General features: G+C 44.6%; 3 protein-coding genes across 3 annotated transcripts in view; 2 read left to right on the top strand and 1 right to left on the bottom strand.

Annotated features, from left to right (window-relative positions):
- The window catches only part of LOC135378389 (DNA polymerase epsilon subunit 2-like), a 49,267-nt gene extending 44,743 nt beyond the window's left edge, over positions 1-4,524 (bottom strand). The window contains exons 1-2 of the mRNA XM_064611423.1: positions 4,341-4,524; positions 3,041-3,271 (exon numbers count right to left, since the gene is read on the bottom strand). Of these exons, the coding sequence (XP_064467493.1) occupies positions 3,041-3,271; positions 4,341-4,477 (368 nt within the window). The 5' untranslated portion in view covers positions 4,478-4,524. The remainder of the gene's footprint in view (positions 1-3,040; positions 3,272-4,340) is intronic.
- A 172-nt stretch (positions 4,525-4,696) lies between these two features.
- On the top strand, positions 4,697-5,837 carry LOC135400625 (protein YIPF5-like). The gene has a single exon (XM_064632456.1). It carries the CDS (start codon positions 4,825-4,827, stop codon positions 5,605-5,607), a length of 783 nt encoding a protein of 260 aa, XP_064488526.1. The 5' UTR covers positions 4,697-4,824; the 3' UTR covers positions 5,608-5,837.
- A 12,765-nt stretch (positions 5,838-18,602) lies between these two features.
- Positions 18,603-27,632, top strand: LOC135400634 (G2/mitotic-specific cyclin-B-like). Its single transcript, XM_064632467.1, has 8 exons — positions 18,603-18,709; positions 20,589-20,708; positions 20,771-20,890; positions 21,821-22,006; positions 23,581-23,745; positions 24,192-24,428; positions 25,197-25,442; positions 27,257-27,632. The coding sequence occupies exons 1-8, from the start codon at positions 18,695-18,697 to the stop codon at positions 27,365-27,367; spliced, it is 1,200 nt and encodes a 399-aa protein (XP_064488537.1). The 5' UTR covers positions 18,603-18,694; the 3' UTR covers positions 27,368-27,632.
- The last annotated feature ends 265 nt before the right edge of the window (positions 27,633-27,897 follow it).

The raw sequence follows: 27,897 nt of genomic DNA on the forward strand, positions 1-27,897 counted from the left end.
CTTGGTTGTGACAATGTAATATACAGTCAACCCTCAATTTATGAAACCTCCTATTACGAATTCCCTGGCTTTATCAATGGTTTGTCGCGGAACAAAACCCTTCCCATATATTTCTCACTTGGTTTATGAACCTCGACTTCCGAACTGTGAACCCACTGTTTAGGCATGAACCAAGAAGGGTCTACCTTTTTTGCCTTGATTACGCGTTGCATGGCTCAAAAAGCAAGAGATTGGCACTCAAATGAGAAACAGTATCTGCCCATTTTCAGAAATAAATAATGAATACGAGTAACTGTAAAGCAAACAAATGTTACAAAATGTCACAATGCAGTTCCTGTCATTCTATAGTTTTCAGGTATCCACACTCGCTATGAACCTCAATTTATGAATCCCTTGTTTTATTAACAATTTTCTGAGGAACGCATATGGTTCATAATTTGAGGGTTGACCATACCATCATCCATTACAGCATGCTCACATTGATTGCTTTAAGTAGAGGCCCTGGAGCGCAAGTGTTTCAGACTTCACTCACGATACAAGCACTACTCGTGCACCCGAGAGAGCGAAACTCCGAGCCTCTCCCCACGCATTGTTCTCAAAATGAAGTTTTGACGCAGACGACAAGCGCCCCGGTGTTTGAGATTTTCCGTGACGTACTTCCTGCTGAGCGCCGGCACGACAACCTTTAAAATGTGGGCTCAGAAGCAAAATATGGACTTCTATGTTACCCAAAGCTCCGATTTCACTGAACGGTAATATGTAATATTTTTGCAAGAGTTATCATGCTTTTGTATTAGTGGACAACTTCCACACAGTATCGGCAGTTGTTCGCGGGAAATGAGGTGCTTCAATGCGGACACTGTCACGCCATGCAGCAGTCTTCACAGTAAACAGCTCCTATGACGTCTGTTACAAATTTCCATCTTTTCCATTTCATTTGCGGACAAAGAAAGTAGAGAACTCCGACTTTACATAACAAAATAACAAGTTTTACTCAGACGTTTCGTCCGTCACGCGACGGACATCATCAGTGCCAAACTCAGGCCAGACAAAACATCAGGCCAAACAGTGCCAATCAGGCCTGGATGAGAGACCATACAACCGGTCGCTATTTAAGGAGGTTGGAGTATTGTTCGGGAAGGAGGCCACGGTTTTTGTTACAAACCGAGGGGTCACCACTATGTGCCACGACTCTAGAAGCTTCCTGGGTCCCCATCTTTGTTCGCGAGCCAAGGTCACCGCGTTGTCGAAGTCGAAACAATGTCCCGTGTCCCAACAACGCTCTGTAAGCTCAGTCTTAAACCGAGTGGCGTGGGTCGCGCTCTTTACGTCCCGTTTATGTTCTTTGAAACGAGTGTTCCGTTTTCTGCCTGTCTCGCCAATGTAGCACGTGTCACAGTCTTGTCTTTGTTACGTTAAGTCGGAGTTCTCTACTTTTTTTGTCCAGTTATGTCGTCTCCCGGCTTTTGGAGTTTTTTTGCATTTCATTTGCTATTACAAGGAGAAGTCTTCACAACTGCAGTCATCTCTTCCAACATTACTACAGGTTCAAACTAAGCCAACGTGCCCTCCGTCTGTGCACTGCACGAGCAGACAACAGGAAGCGGCATCAGGGAGCGAGCACTGTAACGCTCCAAAGTCGCTTTTCACTGTTTAGTGGCCGCTCCGGGTGTCTCATACTCCCAGTTAGAGTGTGCCAAGAGAGGGGTGCCCACTTAAAGAAACCATTGTATACTTCACACCAGAGTATCGAAGGAACAAGAAATATTTTTCAAGATGGCAGAGTTGGCAGGACACAAGCCCCTGAAGAAACTTTGGCATCAATCTCTGATGATCGAGAAGTGAGAGCCTTTGCCATCCATATTGGTCCACATAACCATGTGCCCTCTCCCGCAGCACACTCACCGGTAAATGTGTCTTCTGTGATGCCACCACCTGTCACTTGCAATCATCATTCACAGTTGACAACCTGAGCCCCTACATTAGGGATCTCAGGGTCTGCTCACACAATGCAACTTGAGTTACGCACAACCAAGTTGCACCGTGTGAACGGCGAGGCTCTGGTTGCACAACCCGAGTTGCGGGAGTTGCAGAGCCGATCGCTTCACGAGCGATTTCTCCTGCAACTCTAGCTGCAACCTGCCAATCACATGGCTCTGCCTTGCAAGCGTGATCAATCAGGATGACTTCGATGCGTCAGTTATTGCAGCGGCGGTATGCAAGACGATGAAATTATCACTGACCAGTGGAAGTTATGCAAAATTATCAAACTCGCAAGGGATTGAAGTCATAACGAGCGGAAGTCGCAGTGCCATTTTCAGGTATTGTTTCGAGCACCCCTGATCGGCGTATGTTGCTGCCCCCGCAGCTAAACCAACACTGAAGCTAACGTGAGGATGATGATGGGCTCATTCTAGTTCTTACACATTGTTCACAAACCTATAGAAGCAGAAGCATCTCCGGATATCATCTGCGGGAAATTAGAAAGGAGCAGAGAGGTGTGAAAATTTTTTTAGCTTATGCTGTTTTTATGCATTTTACTATAATTAAGGTCATTTCTTTTCTGCGCTGCCCTCCAGGATGTGGTCCGAGGTCAATGTGGTGCGCCACTCGGTTTAACTACAAGAACCCTGCCCTACGTCATAGACTACATAACGCCGCCACGCAAAGCATGCTGGTGGGCACGAATCAGCCTTATCAGCCGACGTGTTCTTCCCGCCTTCTTGCCCACCACAGCAAGATATTACCTCAAACCAGCCTTTTCGTGATGTCACGTTTCTAAACAGCGAATCGTCTATAGCAATTAAGAAAAATTTGGAGGCGTCTAGCCAATTCCTAAGGGGAATTACTCAGCAGCCTTCCAGAAGATGTTCCAGTTTATCAGAATTCAACAGTTGAGAAGCACTGCTGTGCAAAGCAGTGAATAGAAGTGGGTTTGAGCCCACTTCAATTTTTGGGAGCATTTGATCCTCTCAACACAGATGAACTCGCTACACACGAACTCAGTTCTCAACAAGGAGAAAGGTAATCAGCAACTTACTGATATGTGAGGGAAGGAATAGAGAAGGCATCAATCACTTCGAAAAGTTTCTCCTTCTGCTCGTCATCTGTGTCTGAAAGCTGTTTGATGCACCTGATGAGCGTCTGCTTGTCAATGAGCGCAGAGTTCAGCGTCTGGCCCTGCACCCAGGACACGATGCCATTCAACAATGTTTTCTGCCTGTCTTCATCTTGAGACTCCAACAATTCCTGCAAGTAACGACTTGCTTCCCTGAAAAAATACGCTATCATCAACAGAGGTTTCTACGAAGAATGTCTACCTCGCTATTTGCCATTACAGGGCTTCCTTCATTCTTGAGTCTACCAACAGTGGGTTCTAACAAAAATGAAGATCTATCTAACTCAGTCAAATTCCAAATCATCCATCATGGAAGGATACCTAGGCCATCTTCTTTGCACGTATCAAATTTCATTGGGTCTTTCATCACTTATCAAGAGCTCAGTGTCTCAACATCGGTTTTGGTGACGACAATCAGATAGGTCTAGTTCTCAACACTGCAAGAATGACACAATCGGACGGTCTATATAGGTCGATGATTTTCACAGGCACAGTGGTAACTTCTTAAAAACCCATCATGACCGGTATCCACAATCTACAGATAATTGATATGGCCATATGAAGCCGCGGATGTAGTTCCGTAGCCGGGCTTATGGCTTTTTTAAACAAACGGAAGTAGACATCAAATAACGGATGATTTTACTAGAAAGATGAGAAAATTACGGATGAAATGAAACAAAAAGCAACGTCGTATAACGTACTAAACATACAAAAATTAAATTTTATCGCTCGTTTCTTCGAGAAAATCCGCCATCTTGGATGAGGACTTTCTGACCTAACCCGAGGCACAGTCTCGACGCCCGCACCGCCTAGTGCGTGCCTGGGGGGGGCGGCGCCCCCCCCAGACCCCCCCCCCCAATCTGTAGAACCTAACTTAACCCAACCTCACTAAAGTGAGGTGCTTTAGCCCCTTACCTTTCGCAAGATGACAAGTTTCGAATCCGTTAGGCTTAGCACTCCCGTGTTTCTCCAGCGCTAAAAGTGCGTCAGATGGGGTTGTTCAAATGCATATAAAATAACTTCTAGACCACAAATTCTTGTAATTCTTGTTTTTTTACATTCGCTATATGGTCTTCTCTCACTTCAGTGCATTATTTATCTTCTGAACACTCCGGCTAATTAGAAAAAGGCATAAGCCCGTCTACGGAACTACACCCGAAGCCGCATTATCAAATAATGCAAGGCCGGAATTTATATTCGTGAAACAGAACAATGCATTTACCCGCGTAACGTGAATCCGCCTATATGAAACCTGTTGATAATTTTGCTCTTTAACCTTGACGACATCGTATATACAGCTGTCGGTAGTAAAGTAGTTACACACTTGAAATTAACTGTGAAAAACACTACACATGACATGCGAAATGCGAACTCGACCACTCTTCGACAAACCCGCCGAAACGGAAGTTGACAAAGTTTACAAACGTAGTGCGACATCTGTCGAAATTTAGTTGCTCGGTCATGCTCAAATTGTACGAGCAGATTGCTTATGAAAAAGTATGCTGGTATAAAGAAACTAACAAATATAAAACATAACTTTTGAACAAGAAAAAAAAAAAAAACAAATTGTCGCATTCTGCCGATGACTCCGTTTCAGTGATAGACGTTACTACCAAGCCACGTCCAACGCCATCCGACTTAAGACTAAGTTTTCCTTTCCGGTGATGACGACGGGTATCGCCGTGCGATAGAATAGAGCTCTCATCATGTCAAATTACAACCCAAACCAAGATTACTACTACGACTGGTCAAGCCAGCAACATCAGCAACCTTACTACGACACGCCCCAACAAGGCTTCGGCAGCGACCCACAATTCGGTACGTTCGACTACTCTTCTCAAGGCCCAAACAGTGGCTACGGTGATGCATCAGCCTACATCGGGGGTTCCTCCCTCTACACGGGAAGCATTCTCACACCAGACTCTACCATTCCTCCACCGTACGGCGACACGAATGGCATAGACGACGACTTCGAGAATGAACCACCTCTGCTCGAAGAACTCGGTATAAACTTCGACCATATCATGCAGAAAACCGTGGCTGTTCTCAACCCCATCAAGGATCCGGACGCAGTCATCTTACAAGAAACGGATCTTGCGGGGCCCTTGGTTTTTTGCATGGCTTTTGGAGGCTTTCTGCTGCTCTCTGGCAAAGTGCATTTCGGTTACATATACGGCATCGGTGTTTTAGGCTGCATCGCCATGTATTCCCTTTTGAACTTGATGAGTGCGTCCGGAATTTCTGTGGGATGTACCGTCAGTGTCTTGGGTTATTGTCTCCTACCCATGGTGGTCCTTTCGGGTTTGTCCATTTTATTTTCCCTAAAGGGCAGCGTAGGGACCTTTATGGCACTTGCTGTTGTAGTCTGGTGTGCGCTATCAGCGTCCAAGTTGTTTGTCACTGCGCTTGCGATGGATAGGCAGCAGCCCTTGGTCCTCTATCCCTGCTCCCTCTTGTATGGTGTGTTCGCGTTGCTCACTATATTTTAGTGCATGCAAATCCCAAGTCTTCAATGTGTGCTTTATGTCAGCAATCTTTTGTTGTTCAGAAAAATTGTCCTCCATTTTAGTCTCACATACTGCGTGTGAAGTCGTACGCGGCCTGCAAAAGCTTGTGTATTGCAAGAAGACAAGAACCCTGTGTGGAATGACTTACTGTAGTGAAAGTGAGTTGATGTATGGAGTCAACACGAAATAAAGCTGCACTTTCGGTACTAAGCTATCAGGGATGGTCAGTTAAAGGGGAAAATGTACCAACTGAGCAGGGTCATTAGGTATCCGAGTACCTCTATCTACATGCCTCCTGTGTATCCTCAGGAAAATATTAGTACATGTTTCTACAGTTGTACAAATATGTCAGTCATCGAATGACTGCCCTATTTCAACTGTTCATATCCCTGGGCAACTTGAGGCTGGTGTTGTGTTAGTCCTTTGTATGATCCAGCCTCAACACAATTACTTTCCATCATGTTTGTATGTGTACTTGGTATCAGTTTCCAGTTAAGTACTTCTTTCAGTAGCTTGCATCCTCTCTGAGCATTTTTTATGTACTTAAAAAAGAAAACGATTATCACTGACAGCCTGCACCAACAGATGGTGCAGCGGCAAGCTCTGTGGAGTTCTGATCAAATGCAATGCAATCTGTGCAGACCGCTTCCTTGCAGCTCAGCCGGTTTCAAACCCCGGCACCGGCTGGGCTGTCTGGACGTTCTTCCTGGGTATTGCTCGGACACTGTAAGACAAACTTCGGCAGAGTTTCATATGAAGTCAGCTCAGTATGCCCCTTCTCCTGTGAGCTACATGGAGTCTTGTTGGCAAGCACAACGCTCGCCAATAAAATGCTCCTAGCCGCCCGATATCCTGCAATGTCAGGTCAGCAGCACTCTATTAACATCATGGCAGATGAGTACGATGATCATACAGAGGCTGTGACCACCAGCAGGCACTAACATTATGCAAAACTAACGAGGTGTGCTAGCCAATCCACTATTACTAACCAATTGGGATTGGAGGTACCCTGGCAGCTGAAGTTCATCGGTACTGAAAGGGCACATAAAGGGTTTCTAGTGTGTTCGGTGTGTCATTATCTACTTTTGTGATTATCTGTGTATCTAGTCATTCTTTCGTTGATAGTGTCACTGAGATGCGTGCAGAATATTTAGAAAATTCTTAGTGCACATACGCAAAGAAATGCATTATTCGATACACCAGGTGACCCAATGTTATTTTATTTACTTACATTTTGGGGAGGAAAGTAACTGCAGGAGTACCGAGTACTTGCATTTGTATCAGTATATTTTTTCATGGGGTAGTACCTGCAATTGTAAATTATGTGCTTTTGAACCCACTTATTTGCAACTCATACTTTCTAAAAGTAACTTTGGCAGCACCGCTACTAAGTTTTGACGCACAGTATGCCAAGACTTCCTCAGGAAGTTTCAGTATAACATGCCATGACAGGTGCTTCGAGGTGAGAAGCCCTTGTTTAGCATATTTTAATGTGCATAGCCTGAAGGAAAAATATATTGCTGGGTGATGAACCTATCAATTTTTCAGACATTGGCTATTTAAATTATGTAAAACCGTACACAATGTTTTACGGCATCTTGTCAAGTTTTATTCTCAAAGGTGCATAATGCATTTTTTAGAATAATAATTTACTTTCAGAGAGTCACAATTTTGGCTATTGTTTGGCATATCATGGCCATAGTTACTTGTGCCCCCCACACTCAACTCACCAGTGTGTAGACAGAGGCACAGAATATACAGGGTGTTTCACCTAAACTGGTAAAAAATTCTAACTGGCGACGTACCCGACAGAAGATTGTGGGTCTTTCGGCAATTACCTCTGGGAACTTTTGCTGCCATTTAGGAAGGCTTTGGACAATTTCCAATTGAGGGAAATTTATTTTTGTCAATTGAACTTTGAAAATTGCCAAGCGAACCTCACTTTTTTTTTTTACAGAAATATGAAGGCCACGGATAACCGGAGACACAAAAAAACTATTTACAGTATCGCAACAGAAATAGTCAAAAAAGGGTCTAGAGGGGGAGTGTCCCCGCTTTTTGCCTTCTTTGTGATAAGACAGTTGTCAGGAGCATCAAGGTCAAAGTGGGGGAAAGAAAGGTAAAACAAGAGGCGGGAACACTTCCTCCTCTCCGAGCAGGTGGGACTAAAGCAGAAATTTTACGAAATTTTTTTCAACTATTTCTGTTGTGATACTGTGCATAGCTTTTTGTTGAGGCTGTGGTTATCCGTGGAGGACTTCATTATTCTGCAAAGAAAAAAAGTGAGGTTCGCTTGGCAATTTTCAAAGTTTAATTGAAAATAAATAAATTTCCCGCAATCGAAAATTGTTCAAAGCCTTCCTTAATGGTGGCAAAAGTTTCGAGAACGTAACTGCCGAAAGTCCCACAATCCTCCAGCGAATACGTCGTCAATTGGATTTTTTATCACGTTAGGTGAAACACCCTGTATAAGTGTATAGGGCCTAAAATTTCCGAGAGAGAGAATACATGGACCATGGTGCTCCATGGATATCCTCAGTGGTGGGATAGGAATTTGAAATAGGGCCCATGTAAACCACAGTATGTTGGTGTTGAGGTGGTGAAGGAAATCGTGGAAAGTAATTACTTGCAGTAACAAATTGTTTATTATACAATAATTGCAGGAAAAAAATTTAATTTTCTCGGTTCATCCATAACCAACCTGTATTCTTAGCACACTGGGCATTGTTCTGGAAGGAGAGAGAAAAATAGATGTGGAGTTACCCAAGTTCAGAAATAAGCAAGTGGCTTGTGCACTGGTGTTAAAGGGTGTAAAGGGGTGCCCATGACCTCCTCGGGATGCATTATCCATTGTTGATAATATAACAGTGCAGATTCTCTTGCTCTAAAAGGCCACAGTTATTAAATAAACAAATTAAATTAATACGACCTTAAGCGCTTCCCAGGAGCCAGCCACTGACAGACACAACATTTCCGGTGTCCTCCCGAATAATCATGCCAATCTAGGGCCATCCAGAAGAGACAACCTCCAATCAAGGCTTCAAAAGCAAAAGGGACCTAAACAAGGAGAACGGGCTCCCTGAACTTGAGGTCCCCTGAAACCTTGGGTGGCAAGAGACTGACACACACTTCGTATTCAGGGTGGTAAGCGCGTGACCATAACTTGTGCAAATGATTGTTTTTTTCCTGTACGCCCGACAGTCGGTGTTTTACGGTAAAACGTCCCCAGACGTTTCTCCACGGATTTGTGAGGCACGCAATGTGCTCAACATTTGGCATCTGCAATTAGGAACATATTGCAAACAAAACTTTATGCGTTTATGTATTGTACCTGCGAATCAAATTTCAGCGAAATTTTTGAATCACTCAATCTGTGCGAGATCATCCCTTTAAGGAGCAAAGAAGTGGCATCTAGCATTGCTTTAAATCCTGCTTCATTCAGTCCTTCAGCCCATCAAGAGCCACTGGTGCACAGTATTCTCTGGTATGTGGTGTCCTGCCACAGCACAATTAAATTTACAAAATTCCTCTGCAACGGACACAATGTGCCGCTACATGCCGGGTGCTCTACGCTTCATGAAGTGACCGTCAACACCATTTGGACTCCCCAAAGGAGTTCCGAAACACCTCTTGCGTGCCCTTACAGGTCAGCTATTATCGTCGCTCCCCACAAGAGCATATTTTATCTATCACACAATACCGCTGCAGTCAAAACTAAATAATTTATGGAGAAGGCCTTGCTGCACTCCTTTAAAGGCATCCCTGAACTTGAAGCAACATTTTACGAGATGACAATTTGTGAGTATACTATCACCCGTTCTTTGCAGTAAGCTTTGTTTCCTACGCTACACTACCAGCTTCGAAAGAAGTCACAACAGCATGGGCATGTAAGTTGAGGGTATTACAGTTTGTGGTTCGATTTGTTTCCTTCGTGACAAGTCTGAGACTGTTCGTATGGTGCTCACTTGATGAAAGTGGCATTGTGAATGCTTGTCCTGTGACAACTTTATTGTCATGATGGTGATTGGCTTATACTGCAAAGTAATATTCCAATGTGTTCTAGTAACTAAAACATAAGTTTGGGCTTGTTACATTTCCTTAACGATAAAAGCGCTACAAGAGACGAACACGACGACTGAGTGCTGTATGTTGTCGTCTGTGTTCGTCTCTTTTAGGGCTTTTATCGTCAAGTGTTCTACACTGTTAAAACAGAACTTCACCACATAGCATGCTCCAGCCAAGCGTCATTCCGAATTATATTATTCTGTGTCCTGATTTGTTCAAAACAGGGGGGAGGCGCCTATCTGGGACATGCGTAATGTGTCCCAGATAGGCGCCTCCTCCCATTTTCAACAAATCAGTACACAGGATGATATCATTTGGAATGATGGTTGCTATGAGCGTGCTATGTGGTGAAGTTCTCTTTTAACAGTGTAGTAACCTGCACAACTAGCTGTGACAACTAAGTTTGTGATTGCAGCGTGGCTCTTAATTGTCATTCTTGATAAAAATTTTTAAGTCTCTTTAATATTTGTCACTTATTCAATTTGCAAAATTTAGGGTGGGAGTAGGCTACTTGCACCAACCTCCCGAAACTGAGGGAAATTGGTGCTGCTATGTTTGGCACATATCACTCATGAAACAGATAATTTATTGAATTATTGAACAATAGAGATTACAGTAAACCCTCTCTTTTGGACACCCACGGTGCAGCCAAATTGTGTCCTACTTAGGGAGGTGTCCAGGGTACAGAACACAAGGGAGGCAAAAACCGGGATGGAACACGGATGTGTTGCCAGAAATCTCCCCCGGCCTTCTTCAATTCATGGTCATTAGTGGTACCTATACCCACTCTTCACTGATAATTATTGCTGATTTTTCGTAGATTCAATTCCGTGCGGATTTCACTCAATCGCATTACCTTTGGAGCTTTTCGAGCAGTGTGCTGCTTGCTTGAGAGTTTAAACCCACTTGGAATTAAGCTCAAGGACCTGTTCCTGAAGCATCAGCCCACTTTTGGTTGCCTTGGTGCAGAGGTTGTTCAAACGCTCTAGACAAACCAAAGACAAGTGCTCACACAAAAGAATAATTACAATGTAGACTGACAATACCCCTTTTTGGACTCCAGAAACTAAAACAACAAAATGTTGAGACCATGCAGTATTAGAAGAAAAAAAAAAAGAGAAAATGAAAGTCAAGGGCACTGGCTCATCTTGAGTCTTTTCGGTGCAAACATTGTCTGAGACTGAGATAATTTGACCAGGGTTCTGTCCGACTTTGCAGGCAAAACCATATCCTACTTCTAGGATAGAGAGCTGTCAGATTTATTTTCTGCCTCAGAGCATGTCTGGCAAACTATTACTCACGCACTGAGCACCGCACTTAGCGGAGCTTGAGATTCACTGCGTAAAGTCGTGGCACTTGTCTGTGATGTTTCCTTACTTCGGATGCTTTCTGGAAACTTTCATAACAATCCCCTGACTATTCCAGTCATGTCAAAATTCTCAGACCATTTCCAGTTTTTCTGCATTGGTAGACACCCTAGCTGGCTATCCATTCATGTCTATGTCCTGTATGCACTCCCCGGCTGTTTAATTATGAATCATCAACTAAATTCCCAAGTTTCCATTGTATTCACTGAGTGTTCAGTTGCGGAAATAAACCTTTCCTGTCTCTGTGAAATTTTCTGTGTCGTCTGTGTGTTCCATCGTTTTACTTGCCCCTTTTCTTGGATTGGCAGATTAAGGGATGGTAAGGGGTAAGGGCCAATGGTATGGCCAATCTGGGCCCTGCGAGTTACCACAGTTTAGTTTTGTTTCCCTTCTCTCGCATCTCCCTCTCTCTGTCGTTTCTTTGCATTTCTTTGATGCTCAGATTCGGCATTCCGAGAAGAACTCAAACCAGCCCCAACCATGGTCTTCCGGTCTTCAGTAGCAGTCCAAACATTGAGTGGCGTTTCTTTTTTTTTTTCTTTTCGTAGAACCACGTGATGAGATTTGACGTCATCCGTCGCAGAAGCAAACTTTTGCAAACAGTGTGTGATAGCGATCGACAGAAGCGAAATGGCGCTGACAAGCTGATGGTGCATAACCGTAACTGTGAAGTAAGGACCCGAGACAAGGAGAGCAGCGACGTGTCGTGTGTTGCACTAAAAGCAGGGACAAGAACGAAACAACATCGTTCTGCTATTACTTTTTTCTACACCTGAGGTAAAAACAAATACTCAGCGGTAACAAAAGGAAAGTTTCAGAAAGTACTCAGTGGAGTCTCACGCAACGATATTGTGGATGAGATCTGACGCCATCTATTGCAGAATAGCAGAATTTTATCAGCCACGTGTGGCGTGAAAAGCGCCGTGGACAAGAAGGAAACCATATACTATTACTTTTTCTACACCAGGGGATATAGGTGAGAAGGTGAGAATTGACGTCATCTGAAGCAGGATCAGTGGCGTAGCCAGACCTCCAAGGTAGGGGCGGCTCGCCACGAAAACACGCCCCACTCCCCCCTGCTGATCCTGCGTGCGACAACACGCACATACTTATGCACACTGCAAAATACGGATAAGAAGTGTTGAGTTGGACGTACACAATATGATTACATGTATACACTGCCATGACCAATGAGGTGGTTGGGAGTATTTTGAAAAGCTCATACTTTGAAAACCATTTGATGCTTAGATAGACGCCATAAACTGCAAGCACTTTTGCGATGACCACACTGGTCCCCCCCCCCCACACACACACATTATTTTCTCCTCAAATTTGCACGATTTGCGTGGGTCGGTCCGTGGCAGGTAGGGGAGGCTAGAGCCCCCCCCCCCCTACCCCCCCCGTGGCTACGCCACTGAGCAGGATAGTAGAATTTTGAGACCAGTGGTGCTAGTTCATGTGCAAACCATGCCATTTGCTGTCGCATCTCAGTCTAAAGGAATGTCGTCCTAGTAGAGTAGTCCCTTTTGATGCAGGGCAGTCTTCAAAATGAAGGCACAGGAGCTAGACATAAAATATGTGCATAGATAGAGAGGAAATTGAGGAAGGGTAGAAGATATGTACATAGATAGGGAAAAGGAATTACGAAATTGAAATAATGATTGCAAGAACATTGAGGAAAAGAGAGAAATAAAGGAGATCCTCAGGTTCAGGTTCGCCTAATTCCTTTCGACACAGGGCAGGCACCTTGAGGTGCCACAGGCGAAAAGTAAAAGAAACGAAAGGAAGGAAATAGAATGAAAGGGAAAAAATCACTAAGACACAAAGAACTTGGCTGCCGCTAGGTAGTTTCCCGTGTGCTGCTTCCTGGTCACTTCCGCTGGGGTTTGGCCGTTTGTCTTTGCTTGGCTTTGTTTGTTCGCAGGTTCTCCTAGTCTGTTGGCAGTGCTACGGCAGTATCGGACTATAGCACCTTGCCAAGGAATATACAGAGAAGGTGACAGCCAGGCCTCATCTGCGAAAGATATTGTCAAGGTTGATCATATTCAACAACCTTCAGTATTCCTTTGGCTGCAATGCCTTGTGTTTTTGAAATAAATAAATAAGTAAACCAGTAATGCACTCTGCCCACTTACCTGGTTGACTGCTTCAAACTTGCTGTTGCAACTGGACTTGTGATACTTCGATGTTGGAGCTTTCACGACAAGCCTTGCTATTTAGCCTTTTTATGACTTATTCACTCTACCTCTAGTCACTTTGAACTGTCTTTATCGCCATTTACCTCCCCAGTGCACATATCGCCCAGTAACATTATGGGGGTTTCGGGGAGTTTTTATTTATTTGCGCTATGATGCAATCACAGATAGGCTGGTTCCATGTTTCTGCTTCGCCTGCTGTAGCCATGTATACCACCCCAATGTTGATTACATGTTTCTGGGATATCTTGAGCTGCGCCCACATGTGCTCAAAACATTTCTTGATGGAGATTAATTCTATGTTTTCTCTGTTATACATGATGCCTATCTCGCCTCCTTTTTTCTTGCCTTGTTGCCTGTATAGGTAGGGAGTGTCTTTTATACCTTTCACAGATTCGGGGGGTAAAAACCGGGCGCTATTTTAAAATCTATAATTCAGGGAGAAATCGGGCGATAATGGACCTTTTCCGACAACGCGTATGCGCATGCCCAGCCCCTGTGTCCGCCATCTTTGAGAGGAAAACATCGCTATGGACCCACCTGCGGGCGACTGTCATGTTCATTGTGGGGAGATAATCGGTTTGAAGGTTACGCGGGCGTTTGAGGTCTGGTAATGAGTACAATGCGCTTTCACTCTTTCCGCATTCTTCTTCCAATCTTCTCTTGCTTATACTTTCCCACGCAACGTACCAGTCCGAAAAGTGTCACCATTATTGAGGGGAAAGACACGACGTTCGACATTCTGTCGCCAGGGGCGACGCGAATATGGAAATGGTCCATTGTGCCTTCGGGTGTTATCGGGTGTGTTTGTTTCTCCTCTTGTCTATTAAGTCATTTCCTAATCTTTTTTTTTTTGTTCTTTTGCGGGATCGTGACCTCCCAGCGGTAATCCCCGAAGGCATAGACAGTGTTGACCACATGGGTGTATTGCTGGGAACGTAAGCGACCCATTCTTACATGTGTTATACGTGGCCACCTTTGTTCGTCTTCAGTGGAAACGTCACTTGAGGATTTCATAGTGACTGGAATTCGGGGAGAAATCGTGTTTAACCCGAATTTGTCGGAGGTCAGTTCGGGGGGAACAACCGGGCGGAATCGGGTTTAACCCGAAAAAGTCACTCCATATGTATACGCCAACCCAGGCCCATTTCTGTCCGAGCATGGGTTCTTCGTCGTTTCTAAGATGGGTTTCCGTCATGGTGTACATGCTTATATCTTCCTCTTCGGCATTCAATTCTAGTTCGACCATTTGACTTTGCTACCTCCTTGTATGTTCAACGTGGCAATATTAAAGTGATCCATGGTAGGCCGGGTTCTCTTTCTTCTGTTCTTTCTCGTTAGTACCATCAGTGGGGGTGGGTCTGCTGGGTATTCCAGCTGCTCGGACTCCACCTCTGCGGTCGCGTCCCTGGGTGCGATGGGTACCCCCGTGGGTATTCCTGTGGGCGTTCCCGCGAGTACTCCCACGGGTACTCCCAATGGTACTCCCGTGGGTAATCCCGTGAGTACTCTCTCGGGTGTTCCTGTGTGTGCATTCTCCCGGCGTCGTGGTGCGGGTAGTTCTCGTGACGCCTGTTGCGTACATAATATCTTCGTGTTGTGTGCTTTTCTCCCTCTAAAAAATCGCTTATCTTCTGTGCGAGATGTTGAGCGACCATTGCGCATCCCTCTGGCGAGAAATGGATATCTACCATTCCTGATGATTCCAGACCACTGATAATGTAGTAGCTGTTGAGGAGTACCATCCTAGGAGTTTCGTGGCATGCCGTTTGCATATTTTTATTTACTTGTTTTATATTTTTCTGGACTTCCTGGCCTCGTTCCTTCGTGAACGGGATAGAGCATATGCACACTGTGTTTTTGGGGTGTTCTTCGAGCCATTGGGCCACATTAACTGTCAAAAGCGACGTTATTTGCTCGGGATCCATGCGTTTTATGTCGTTCAGCCCCGCCATGATGATCGTTAGGGCTTCTTGATGCATGGCCTTAACAGTGACGGCCGTAAGTGCATACTGCCATTAACTTCTTGCCAGACGGCTAGCAATACGGCCTTTGCAACAAAACTGAGATAGAAGAGCAACGGCTTTCCCGCAAGACAGTTTACGCATTCCATCGAATTCCATCAGCTCGTTCCATCGGCTCGCGTTTCTTTCCGCTTTCCCCATGGAGGCGTTCCCTGTTACCTTGTACATGCTTAGTCATGCTTAGAGCGCCTTGATTTCTGCGATTCTCCAAGATTTTGTGAAGTTTGTCGTCTCTCAGAACCTGCTGTTTCCCTCAGAATTGTCAGTGTTTTTTCGTGTATTTTTTTTCGGAATATTCAGTGTATTATGGAATTTAGTAAGGATTTCAATCGATCTGGGACATCTTCGTGGGTTAAACTAGATCAATCACGAGTGCCATGTACCAATGGGAATCCATGTAGCCTCAGATTATTAGTATCGTGATGTCTCTTCCATTCCATTTCCTCTTGTTTTTGGCAGTGTTCTGTCTGTCATCTGGACAGGGGCATGTCCTCCTCTCATCGCATCTTTGCGGACGATTTTGTGCGCTGTTGAAATACGCGCGGCAGACAAAGCCAATTTTCACATTTTTTTGCACTCACTGTAGCATTAGAGATTTCGACTTCCGGTGTATTCGACTAAGTTTGCCACGGGCTCCCTGATTCTGTAAAAAAAAAGAAAAACGGTATGTTGACTAGGCAAATTTCAGAGTTTAATTCATTGCAATTGAAATTCGACAAAAGTATTTTTTCAAGATGGCAAACTTAATTGCCGCACGGGAGCCGTTGACCGCATATTTTTCCGTTCTATCGTTTCCTTATAAACCCCAAATGACATGATTCGTGAAGCACCCTGTACGTATACCTTCGTTTGAGCATCTGGTGTACGCTCGGGACTCGATGATGCGTGCATCGAGAATTATTGGATTGGCATTGTTGAGGCAGGCTAGTATTGCAGATTTTTTTTCCCAATAAACAGTGCACACTGCTTTCGTGACTCGCGCGTGCAGTCAACTGCATTTTACGTCCACTTTTCAAGGTACGTTAAGCTACAACGAATTTCGGCTATAGCAAACGCATTTTCCGTGACCGCGAGGTTCGTTGTAAACGGGCTCGACTGTATAACGATAACTCTGATAGTTACGATCGGATCGGATTTCATGTTCCTGTTAATATCGTTACAAACGGGCTCTACTGTATAACGATAACCCTGATAATAATGATCGGATTTCGCGTTCCTGTCAATATCGTTATAAACAGGCTCAACTGTAATCACTGTGTTCCACGTCGAGAAGAGTACATTGAGCCTCACTGTGCATACCTTTGACTACTTTCAGATAATATGCAACAAGTACAAGAGAGCGAGGTTTGGGAGTGTCAGCATTCGACCAGAGCTCGGCACTGACCGACTAAAAGAGCTTGTAGCTAGACTCGAACTGATGCCCTGAGGTTCCGACAAGTACTTTTAGCACAGTTCTGGAAAGCCAAGATATGGCTTTTTTTTACGCAAGTTTTATATTTACTAGATTTTATGTATACGCCAACCCAGGCCCATTTCTGTCCGAGCATGGGTTCTTCGTCGTTTCTAAGATGGGTTTCCGTCATGGTGTACATACTTATATCTTCCTCTTCGGCATTCAATTCTAGTTCGACCATTTGACTTTGCTACCTCCTGGTATGTTCAATGTGGCAATATTAAAGTGATCCATGGTAGGCCGGGTTCTCTTTCTTCTGTTCTTTCTCGTTAGTACCATCAGTGGGGGTGGGTCTGCTGGGTATTCCAGCTGCTCGGACTCCACCTCTGCGGTCGTGTCCCTGGGTGCGATGGGTACCCCCGTGGGTATTCCTGTGGGCGTTCCCGCGAGTACTCCCACGGGTACTCCCAATGGTACTCCCGTGGGTAATCCCGTGAGTACTCTCTCGGGTGTTCCTGTGTGTGCATTCTCCCGGCGTGGTGGTGCGGGTAGTTCTCGTGACGCCTGTTGCGTACATAATATCTTCGTGTTGTGTGCTTTTCTCCCTCTAAAAAATCGCTTATCTTCTGTGCGAGATGTTGAGCGACCATTGCGCATCCCTCTGGCGAGAAATGGATATCTACCATTCCTGATGATTCCAGACCACTGATAATGTAGTAGCTGTTGAGGAGTACCATCCTAGGAGTTTCGTGGCATGCCGTTTGCATATTTTTATTTACTTGTTTTATATTTTTCTGGACTTCCTGGCCTCGTTCCTTCGTGAACGGGATAGAGCATATGCACACTGTGTTTTTGGGGTGTTCTTCGAGCCATTGGGCCACATTAACTGTCAAAAGCGACGTTATTTGCTCGGGATCCATGCGTTTTATGTCGTTCAGCCCCGCCATGATGATCGTTAGGGCTTCTTGATGCATGGCCTTAACAGTGACGGCCGTAAGTGCATACTGCCATTAACTTCTTGCCAGACGGCTAGCAATACGGCCTTTGCAACAAAACTGAGATAGAAGAGCAACGGCTTTCCCGCAAGACAGTTTACGGCATTCCATCGAAACTGCCCAAGCCTCGTCACCAAGCGCCATAATCAGGATTTCGCACATTTAATTCAGTTCGAAATAAAATGTTTTTTACGCGGCATAATGTTCTGTCACCTTTTTTTTCGCGTTTTTTTTTTTTCGTTTTTTTCGCGTTTGCACTTTTGCTTCGCTTTTGATCTAGTCTGTTCAGGGGTTCAGTTCGTAGTGACACCCTCGAACCACTGCACGCGGGATCGCACCGTGTCGTCTGCATCCAAAAAGCCGGACGCCACTCAAAAAAATGTCCAAATCACTTCAAAGCAAATGTAGTTTGCTGTTGTATTTTCAAAATTTTCAAAATACCAACCACACGTTGTTTTCGTGTGCTCTCAGTGTGAAGAACATGTAACTTCACTACATTACATTCAACGTTCTCAGATGTGTTTATCGATGTGGACATCATCGGCAAAATGCCTTCACGGATACCGTCTCGCAGCTTCCCAGAGCTGAAGGCCGTATCCATTTCTTAATGCCGTAACCCTAAAGGTCGTATATGTGCCCATCTGACAGAGGTATAATTTCCAGAAACCCGCAGTACAGACGCAACATGATTCCGAAACTGAGCACTTTGCGCGGGTGCGCGACGAAGTTGCGCGTTGACACGAACTGCCCTGCACTAAATAGACATCTGTGCCTTCAACCGGGTACTAAGGTCATTTTAGGACAATTTTATAATTACGCAATTTTGTGTAGCAGTTTTGAGCATCCTTAACCAAATATAGATACGTTACACGAGATGAATCCATGAATCCTTTTCGGCCAATCGGAATCTGATGTCAGCGCGAGGCGGCAATTTTAAAAGGAGACCAGAAGAATCCGTTTGCACAGGAGGTAGAAGTCAGTGCCAGAAATACGGGGTGCTTGTCTACTCTTGCCAGTTTTGTGATCCAAGATGGAAACAAGCATAGTAAGTTTTTTCGTATCACTTCAGCTCCTCACCGTTTTTGTAACGCTTTGAAATGCTGTAACAAGGGATGATTCCTGTTATGCTAGCACCATCTAATGCCATTTAGCACATAAGTTGCAGTATACTTTTACACTGACGATTATTTTGAAGACTTATCTAACCCGTCCCATGTAGTGAACAGCGAACATTTCGAGGCGCATGCATGTTGCTCTTTAGCCACCGACAGGCACTCATTTAGTTGGCTTCACCTATGACTTCTGTGTGATGCGGGCAAGCCCACTTCAAGGCACGCCGAGCGCTGCTTAACTCTTCCTTCTTCGCTGTTCAGCGTGATTTTTGCTGATTTCTTCGCCATTTGTGGTACGAAACCAGGGTATTATTTTGGGTGGCGTGGCCATTCACCTCATTATTGAAACGGATTTGGAGGGAGGAAGCTGTCATGGTCCCATATTAATATAACTTATTATAGGTAGAAGGTAGGTTAGATTAATAGGGCCATGGCAGCACAGTCGCACTAATCTAACCTAACTTATCGCTAAACAAAGGGTGTCTTAGGCTAGTTTAGTGATAATTAAGTGAGGTTCCATGGCAGCTTGCCTTGCCCAAAGAATACCAGAACCAGTCCTATTACACTGTGTGGATTGAACGTTTCGTGAATTGAGCTTGAGCACGGCACTTTCCGCAGCAGCATGACTGCACTCGCATTTTTTCCTTCTTTTCTTCACAATTTTTTCAGTGGGTTCACGGACTCCTAGTTTGCTTTCCCACCACGACACAAATACATTTAACTGAGAAATTCCGCTAAATTTACAAACGTACGGCTAAACAACAGTGAGCGTTTTTGAAGTGGGCTTGACCACAATACGCAGCTTTATATACCATGCCAATGTTGGGGACGGTGCCCAGAAGAAGAACAATCTCTGTTCGAAATATCGGCGGCTCCTCGTCCTGAGGCAACTGCCTTCATAGTATGGACACTTATCGCTGTGATTTGAGTGATTAGCACAGAAACTGCAAAATATAACGTGGTCGGCAGACTGTGTTTGTGGAAGGGGCGTAGGCTATGGCCCAGTTATTCCTTTTAGCTATATATTTCGGGAGGGGCTCTACTGGAACTTTACATGGAGGAGGAGGAGGAGGATTTCTCCCTCTCCCAAATGTACCACTAAAGATACAATTTCGGGGGTGGGGTGTGGACCCCCCCTTTTGTTTTGCTTCTGCTACGTCACTGCTGTGGATATGTATAAGGACTGTTCAGAGCAAGTCACAGCAGTTGTTGCATGCTCTGTGTCACCAGCAGTGGGGTCTCCAGTGCACTCCCAAATCTTCAATATTGAAATAATTGAAGCATAGCAAGCTGCACCCAAGTTTGTTTATGAAATACTTTTTGACAGTGATTTTGAACAGAATATTTGGTGAAGTTGGCTTTCCTTGGCTGCAAATATTTGCCCATAGCTATAAACTTATTTATATATTCCTTTTCGGGGAGTGCCGTTGGTCTCTGTACTGCTTCTAACAGCAAATTCCACTGGTCATTTTCGTGTATGGGTTCTGTATGCGTTTTATGCGTAGTATGGGTTCTGTGTAGGAACATACGAAGAGCCAGTGAAGCGCGGTGCACCTTGCTCCGAAGTGACCCGCGAACAAGTGCATCAAACCAATGCAACCTTTTCTGCGTACGACCAGTGCAATTCGCCATAATTTAAAGTTTGCTTCTCTCTCATTGCTATTTGTGTGACCAAGCGCTATGCAACAACCACCCTCTATGGATGCATGATGCCTCTTATGTATAGTGCCCATTGTTGCCGCCATACTTTCGATTAAATTGCCTGGAGCTTTTGCATATAGCCCTTACAGTGACACAACTTTGACATTACAGGTTTCTTCCTCAGACGACACTTCAGAAGCTGCAACCTTCAAAAAGGCGTCACTGCAGCGACTGAAAGTTGGGACGCGACCACTCGGAACTAGACACATGAATGTCCCTGTGCTCAAAGATGTGAGTGTACAAAGTCTGGTTCCCTGAAACAGTCGTTCGATCCCTATACCTTTAATCACCAGGGTCAACCTTTGGCGCAAATTGTCGCACTGCCGGAGCAGCTCTTCCGAGCCAATTGTTGGATAACGCAAAGAGAAAGTTCTGCAAAGCCAATTTCCAAGGACAATCGGCATGATAGCGCTGTAAGTCTGGGGTATACTGTATTAGCATAAGGCATACCGTGAACGATTAGATACTAAGAGAGGCGTGTCTAACGAACGGACGAAGACATAGATTAATTAGCATAGCGGAAAATAAGACAGTTATTTGTGGTGCCTTCAGCTACGCTTTATTAAAGGAGCATGGAAGTGACATTTAACACGACTCGAAAGCCTGCTTCATCTGTGAAGCTGTCCACAAGGAATCACCATGCAAAATATTTTTGCTCTGCGGCGTATTGTCACTGTGCAATAAAATTTACGGACGAGAGACACGAGCCCCACGTGACGTAGAAACTGCTCGGGGCATATTTCTCTTCGTTTTTTCTTCTCGGCTCACACGCCGCTTATACATACTTGGGCTGTGCAGTTGGACGTCACTGGTCACATGCCGGAGCCCGTGACACGTCACGAGGTCTTCTGCTTTGCCGATGCGCTCCTTGGATGTGGGGTTTTTTGAAAGGTGTGCGGAACAGAGCCTTGCGCGCGCTATGTAGGTTACTTGCGCTCATCGTTCTTTCACAGGAGCTAATTTTATTCGTTGCAGAAGACGTCGCAGCGAAAAACAAATATTTTGGGGGTCACTTCCATGCTCCTTTAAGGGTTTATGATTTCAGTTTAATTTTACGCCTAATTAATAGACCTACCTACACTACAAATATGCCAGTTGCTTTCTGGAACCTATGACTCAAGAAGGATGCTTGGCAACATATTTGGAAAAAAAAAATCTGGGTATTTAATGTCTGACCATCAGTATCTCATTGCATTTCACACTCTATTGGTGTCCGAGTTTTCAATGCTGTTGACAGACTTAACAAATCAAAATGGTCTTAACATGTTTGATTCAATTACAAATATGGCTGCAGAATGGAAGATTTTGTTTAGTTCCTTTCTAATTTTGTCATTTCATTTAAGGATTCCATCCCGTCAACCAGCAAGGTTCCTGTTGAAAAAGTAGACACGAGACCAACCGAGCCACAGTCTTATTCTACGGCTGTGCTTCCTGCTGAAGTGACTGATATTGATGCCCCCGATCGTGGCAATGTTCAGCTTTGCTCGCAATACGCAAAAGATGTCCACAAGTATCTGTCTGAACTCGAGGTGTGTTGAACTGTGTGCGCAACTTCCAATGCTGGATACTGCGGACAGCTATTTGCAGAGAAGTGCCTCTACTCTTGCAACTCTGCCTTTGCATTGGGCATATAAAAATTAACTTTAGAAGAATCAGTCTAAACATGTAAAGTCTAAACGTTGGAAAAAAAAATGCCGTGATGTTGCATCAAAAGAGTTGAAGTGCTTCTCCGGTTTCATATTTCATGAAACCCTAGTTCTAGAACCTACTTTATTTCGTACTATTACTACTTTTATTTCGTCATATAAATAAGCCTAAATGTGAAATGTAAACGTCGTCGGTGGATGTTACGTACTTCAATGACTTTTTGCAAGAACCAGCAAAACTTAATAGTTTCAGATTCTGCAAAAGCAGACGACGTAGCTAAGAGCTCTTAAGTCTGCACACACATTCCCGCTCTCTACTCCGCTGTGGAAGACTGTGAACTTCTCCGGTGAGGAAACTTAAAGCTACCCCTGCGAAGCAAGTTAAAATTCAAAGTGGGACTGCTCGGTTATGCCTGTTAGATAGACATTGAACTAGAAATTAACGTTAAGACACTTCTGCTTTGCAGAAACAGAACAGTAGGTGGTTCGTAACTTGAACTTAGGATGCTGGAACAAACACCAAATATAATGTGGTGTTTGTTCCATCATTGTAAGTTCAAATTAATATATACTTAACTAATATATACTTAATATATTACTTGAAGTCCTTTTTTCTAGTACTTTCCGACCAAGATTTAATACCCAATTGAGACTGTAAATGAAATTCGGGGAAATACGACGAAAGGGGTATTTTTGCTGAAAGTTCATTGTTGACAGGCTGGCTGCAGTTAGAAGTTAAGGACATGGACAAACACAAGTTATGACAGTGCAACAGGTAGCAATATGACTTTGGCGTGTCTCTCCGGTTCTCCCAATACATGATTCTAGTGCATTTTTACATTGTTTTTCTCCGCTGGCAGTTTGTAACAAATTTCACGATCTGCGACTGGCTTTAAAGTATTTCATGATTCAGTAAATGTAAGAGCCTGAAAGGTATACAGTCTTTTGATTTATGCATTCTACAATGTTTAAAAAAAACACATTGATTATATTTCCGCATATAAGAAAACTTCAATCGAATGATGGCTGTTAAAGAAAAGACACCAGCAGTGGGATTCGTGGGCATGGTGAGGCTTGTGTTGTCTCTCCCTCTTTGTTCAGTTGCCTCATTCACTACAAGTAGCAAAACCACATAAATGAAGGTTTGCATTGTGCTTTCCATGAATTTGCATGCAAAACTGAATTGGCGATGTACTTTCGAAGGGAAAAAGGTCTGCAATCCCAAGTGGTTTATAAAACAAATTCCCCTTTAAACCACTTATGCACAAAGTGGTTCAAAGTGGTTTCAAGTGAAAACTGTTTCATAAACCACTTTGGATTACAGACCTTTTTCACCTGGGTTGGTGAGTACTTGGCCTAGTACCTTGGTGCAATTTTGAGGCACTTTGTACATCATTAATGTCATCGACTCTCCCAAATTTCCATTGTTATTGACATTCAAGAACTCCCCCTTACAGCTCAAGTACCCAATCAGGCCCAACTTCCTTCTGGGCAAGCTGAAAATCACGGCATCCATGCGTTCAGTCCTGGTACACTGGTTGGTCCAAGTGCAAGAACATTTCCAACTGCTTCAGGAGACACTCTACCTTGCCATTGCTGTTTTAGACAGATACTTACAGGTGGTAAGCGTTTCCTCTCTAGCAATCACGCTGGTTCATTTGCGTCGTGGAATAAGAATGAAGCCTTGTGTGTTGGAGGTAAACCCAGTAAAAATTGTTTTAACCCCACGTTCCTATCGTCGTCACTTGGGGTCAAACCTGAAACATCCCAAAACTTAGAGAAAGAAAGAAAAATGCTGTTTCTGTAGTCACTGCTGTCTCTTACTTCCCCTTTTGTGTTGCGGTTTTGCTGATCCAAAGTTACTGAAAAACTTTAATGATGTTTGGATTGGCAAGGCGAACAATATAGTTCGGCTACAGTTCAGTGTTAGAACTCTGAAAGCGGTTATGGGATTCGCCGTTCTGATATTTGCGAGCCTTTAGCGATAAAGCCTTTAGCGAGAGGAACTAAACAGATGGGCGCACACACACTCCTGGTCATGTCTGAGGGTTACATTATTCCGTTCCAGGCTAAAGATGTTTCTCCTTGTAATCTGCAACTGATAGGAGCGACGGCTATGTTCATTGCCGCCAAATATGAAGAAACGAATGCTCCGGATATTGTGGACTATGTCTACATTTCGAAAGATTCCTTTACAAAGAGGGACATGTTCACGATAGAGATTGCCATGCTTAAGGCTCTGGACTTCAGCTTGGGTCTGCCACTGCCTCTGCATTTTCTTCGTCGTGTTTCTAAAGCAGGCAAGGTACGGTTTTATTCCTACTTCATTGGTACTGGTACTATGGTGGTTATTACGGTTATGGAAGAAGCATGTGTAAAATGGAAGTACATTGTAGCTGTAGAATTGAAGCGGACATTGCCAGCTTTCCAGTTTATGGGCCGAAGGATGTCTCCTCAGCCCAGTGTTTGTTCCCGGCGAGGATGCCTTATGTTTTTCTCTTTTTTGTGCGTGTGTGCGAGGTCCAATTATTTCTTGGGGATGCTCAGTTTAACTGCGTGCTGAAGATCCGTATTCCAGTGACTAACTTGAAGTATACTACTTTACATTAAAACAAGTACGAAAAGCAATGTCAGGTTGTCGATGAAAGCGATTCAAAATGAAAAAATAATAATAATAGTAATAAGGCTGTTGGGAGAATCTGTTTAATATACAGAGGATACCCACCGTACATTGCCAGGGTCTCTGTAAATCACGTGATAACGAGTAGTTCTGGCTATAGTACCCTATCCAATACCGAAGCGGCGACTGCCAGAACTGCTGCCCCGGTGCTGGGAGCTTTCCGCTCTCTAGTATAGTAAGCGGTCGTGGTCCGAAGTTTTTACATGGGTCTTTCCCAACTGTCAGCACAGTTCCCCTTGAAGTCGGCCCACGATGCCTACTTGGCCCCCTGTCCCCCCCCCCCACTCCTTCCTGCTGTCCTCTCCCCATCGGTCCATGTCTGCACACCACTCATAACCAGTTACTTCGTGGCGCTCACTCGGAATTTAACGAGAATGTCCTGTTCTATTCCAGGTGTCTGCCATTGTCCACTCCATGGCCAAGTACCTCCTAGAGCTGTCAGCCACGGACTACAGCATGGCTCACATCCGCCCTTCCCTACTGGCTGCAACAAGCCTATGGCTATCACTGCAAATGGTCGATGGCAGCGAATGGACGGCAGATTTGGCCTACTATGGCGGCTACACGACGGAAGAGATGGGGCCGTTCGCAAGGAAAATATGCCAACTCGTTATGTCCGCCTCATCCAGTAGCAAGAACGTGAGTGCTGCGTCAGTCTCTGTTGCACACCAATGCTTTTGTCGAAGTGTCTTTCCTGCCTAAGCTAGTGCCCAACTATGCCAAACTCCAGGAACTCTAGACAAAAAAGTAGAGAACTCCGACTTAACATAACAAAATAACTTTCTTCTCTAGTTCTCTACTGTTTTGTCTAGGTATGTCGTCTCCCGGCTTTTGGAGTATTTTTGCTCCAGGAACGCGTTGAGGCAACACCACCTAGATAGAGAGAAAGCTCGTTTATGCGTCGTCGTGACCGAACAACTAAGAGTCAGCCAATCAGGATAGTGTCTTAACGGCGGTAGCCAATCACGAACGTGCTTTCAGCGGTCTTAGCCGTGGAGGCTAACCACCGTCATCTGTGCGTAGTGATTGGATGTCCCCGCGTGCTAAGTGGGCAAATAAAGCGCAAAACGGTCCCGTATCTTTCTCAAGACTGATTTTCTGGAAAGCGTGCTGCACTCTTTTGTCTATAGATCCAGGACGGCGGATTGCAGTGGCAGACGAATCCAAGTAGCAAAGGAGGGGGAGGAGGCAATAAGCAGGACTTCTGTATCCAGGTGGCGTTGGTTGAGGACAGTTGATGCTTTTGCGAGGCTCGCGTTTCTTTCCGCTTTCCCCATGGAGGCGTTCCCTGTTACCTTGTACATGCTTAGTCATGCTTAGAGCGCCTTGATTTCTGCGATTCTCCAAGATTTTGTGAAGTTTGTCGTCTCTCAGAACCTGCTGTTTCCCTCAGAATTGTCAGTGTTTCTTCGTGTATTTTTTTTCGGAATATTCAGTGTATTATGGAATTTAGTAAGGATTTCAATCGATCTGGGACATCTTCGTGGGTTAAACTAGATCAATCACGAGTGCCATGTACCAATGGGAATCCATGTAGCCTCAGATTATTAGTATCGTGATGTCTCTTCCATTCCATTTCCTCTTGTTTTTGGCAGTGTTCTGTCTGTCATCTGGACAGGGGCATGTCCTCCTCTCATCGCATCTTTGCGGACGATTTTGTGCGCTGTTGAAATACGCGCGGCAGACAAAGCCAATTTTCACATTTTTTTGCACTCACTGTAGCATTAGAGATTTCGACTTCCGGTGTATTTGACTAAGTTTGCCACGTGCTCCCTGATTCTGTAAAAAAAACAAAAAAAACGGTATGTTCACTAGGCAAATTTCAGAGTTTAATTCATTGCAATTGAAATTCGACAAAAGTATTTTTTCAAGATGGCAAACTTAATTGCCGCACGGGAGCCGTTGACCGCATATTTTTCCGTTCTATCGTTTCCTTATAAACCCCAAATGACATGATTCGTGAAGCACCCTGTACGTATACCTTCGCTTGAGCATCTGGTGTACGCTCGGGACTCGATGATGCGTGCATCGAGAATTATTGGATTGGCATTGTTGAGGCAGGCCAGTATTGCAGATTTTTTTCCCCAATAAACAGTGCACACTGCTTTCGTGACTCGCGCGTGCAGTCCACTGCATTTTACGTCCACTTTTCAAGGTACGTTAAGCTACAACGAATTTCGGCTATAGCAAACGCATTCTCCGTGACCGCAAGGTTCGTTGTAAACGGGCTCGACTGTATAACGATAACTCTGATAGTTACGATCGGATCGGATTTCATGTTCCTGTTAATATCGTTACAAACGGGCTCTACTGTATAACGATAACCCTGATAATAATGATCGGATTTCGCGTTCCTGTCAATATCGTTATAAACAGGCTCAACTGTAATCACTGTGTTCCACGTCGAGAAGAGTACATTGAGCCTCACTGTGCATACCTTTGACTACTTTCAGATAATATGCAACAAGTACAAGAGAGCGAGGTTTGGGAGTGTCAGCATTCGACCAGAGCTCGGCACTGACCGACTAAAAGAGCTTGTAGCTAGACTCGAACTGATGCCCTGAGGTTCCGACAAGTACTTTTAGCACAGTTCTGGAAAGCCAAGATATGGCTTTTTTTTACGCAAGTTTTATATTTACTAGATTTTATGTATACGCCAACCCAGGCCCATTTCTGTCCGAGCATGGGTTCTTCGTCGTTTCTAAGATGGGTTTCCGTCATGGTGTACATACTTATATCTTCCTCTTCGGCATTCAATTCTAGTTCGACCATTTGACTTTGCTACCTCCTGGTATGTTCAATGTGGCAATATTAAAGTGATCCATGGTAGGCCGGGTTCTCTTTCTTCTGTTCTTTCTCGTTAGTACCATCAGTGGGGGTGGGTCTGCTGGGTATTCCAGCTGCTCGGACTCCACCTCCGCGGTCGTGTCCCTGGGTGCGATGGGTACCCCCGTGGGTATTCCTGTGGGCGTTCCCGCGAGTACTCCCACGGGTACTCCCAATGGTACTCCCGTGGGTAATCCCGTGAGTACTCTCTCGGGTGTTCCTGTGTGTGCATTCTCCCGGCGTGGTGGTGCGGGTAGTTCTCGTGACG

This window comes from Ornithodoros turicata, chromosome 1, assembly GCF_037126465.1.
Source record: "Ornithodoros turicata isolate Travis chromosome 1, ASM3712646v1, whole genome shotgun sequence".
NCBI lineage: Eukaryota > Metazoa > Arthropoda > Arachnida > Ixodida > Argasidae > Ornithodoros > Ornithodoros turicata.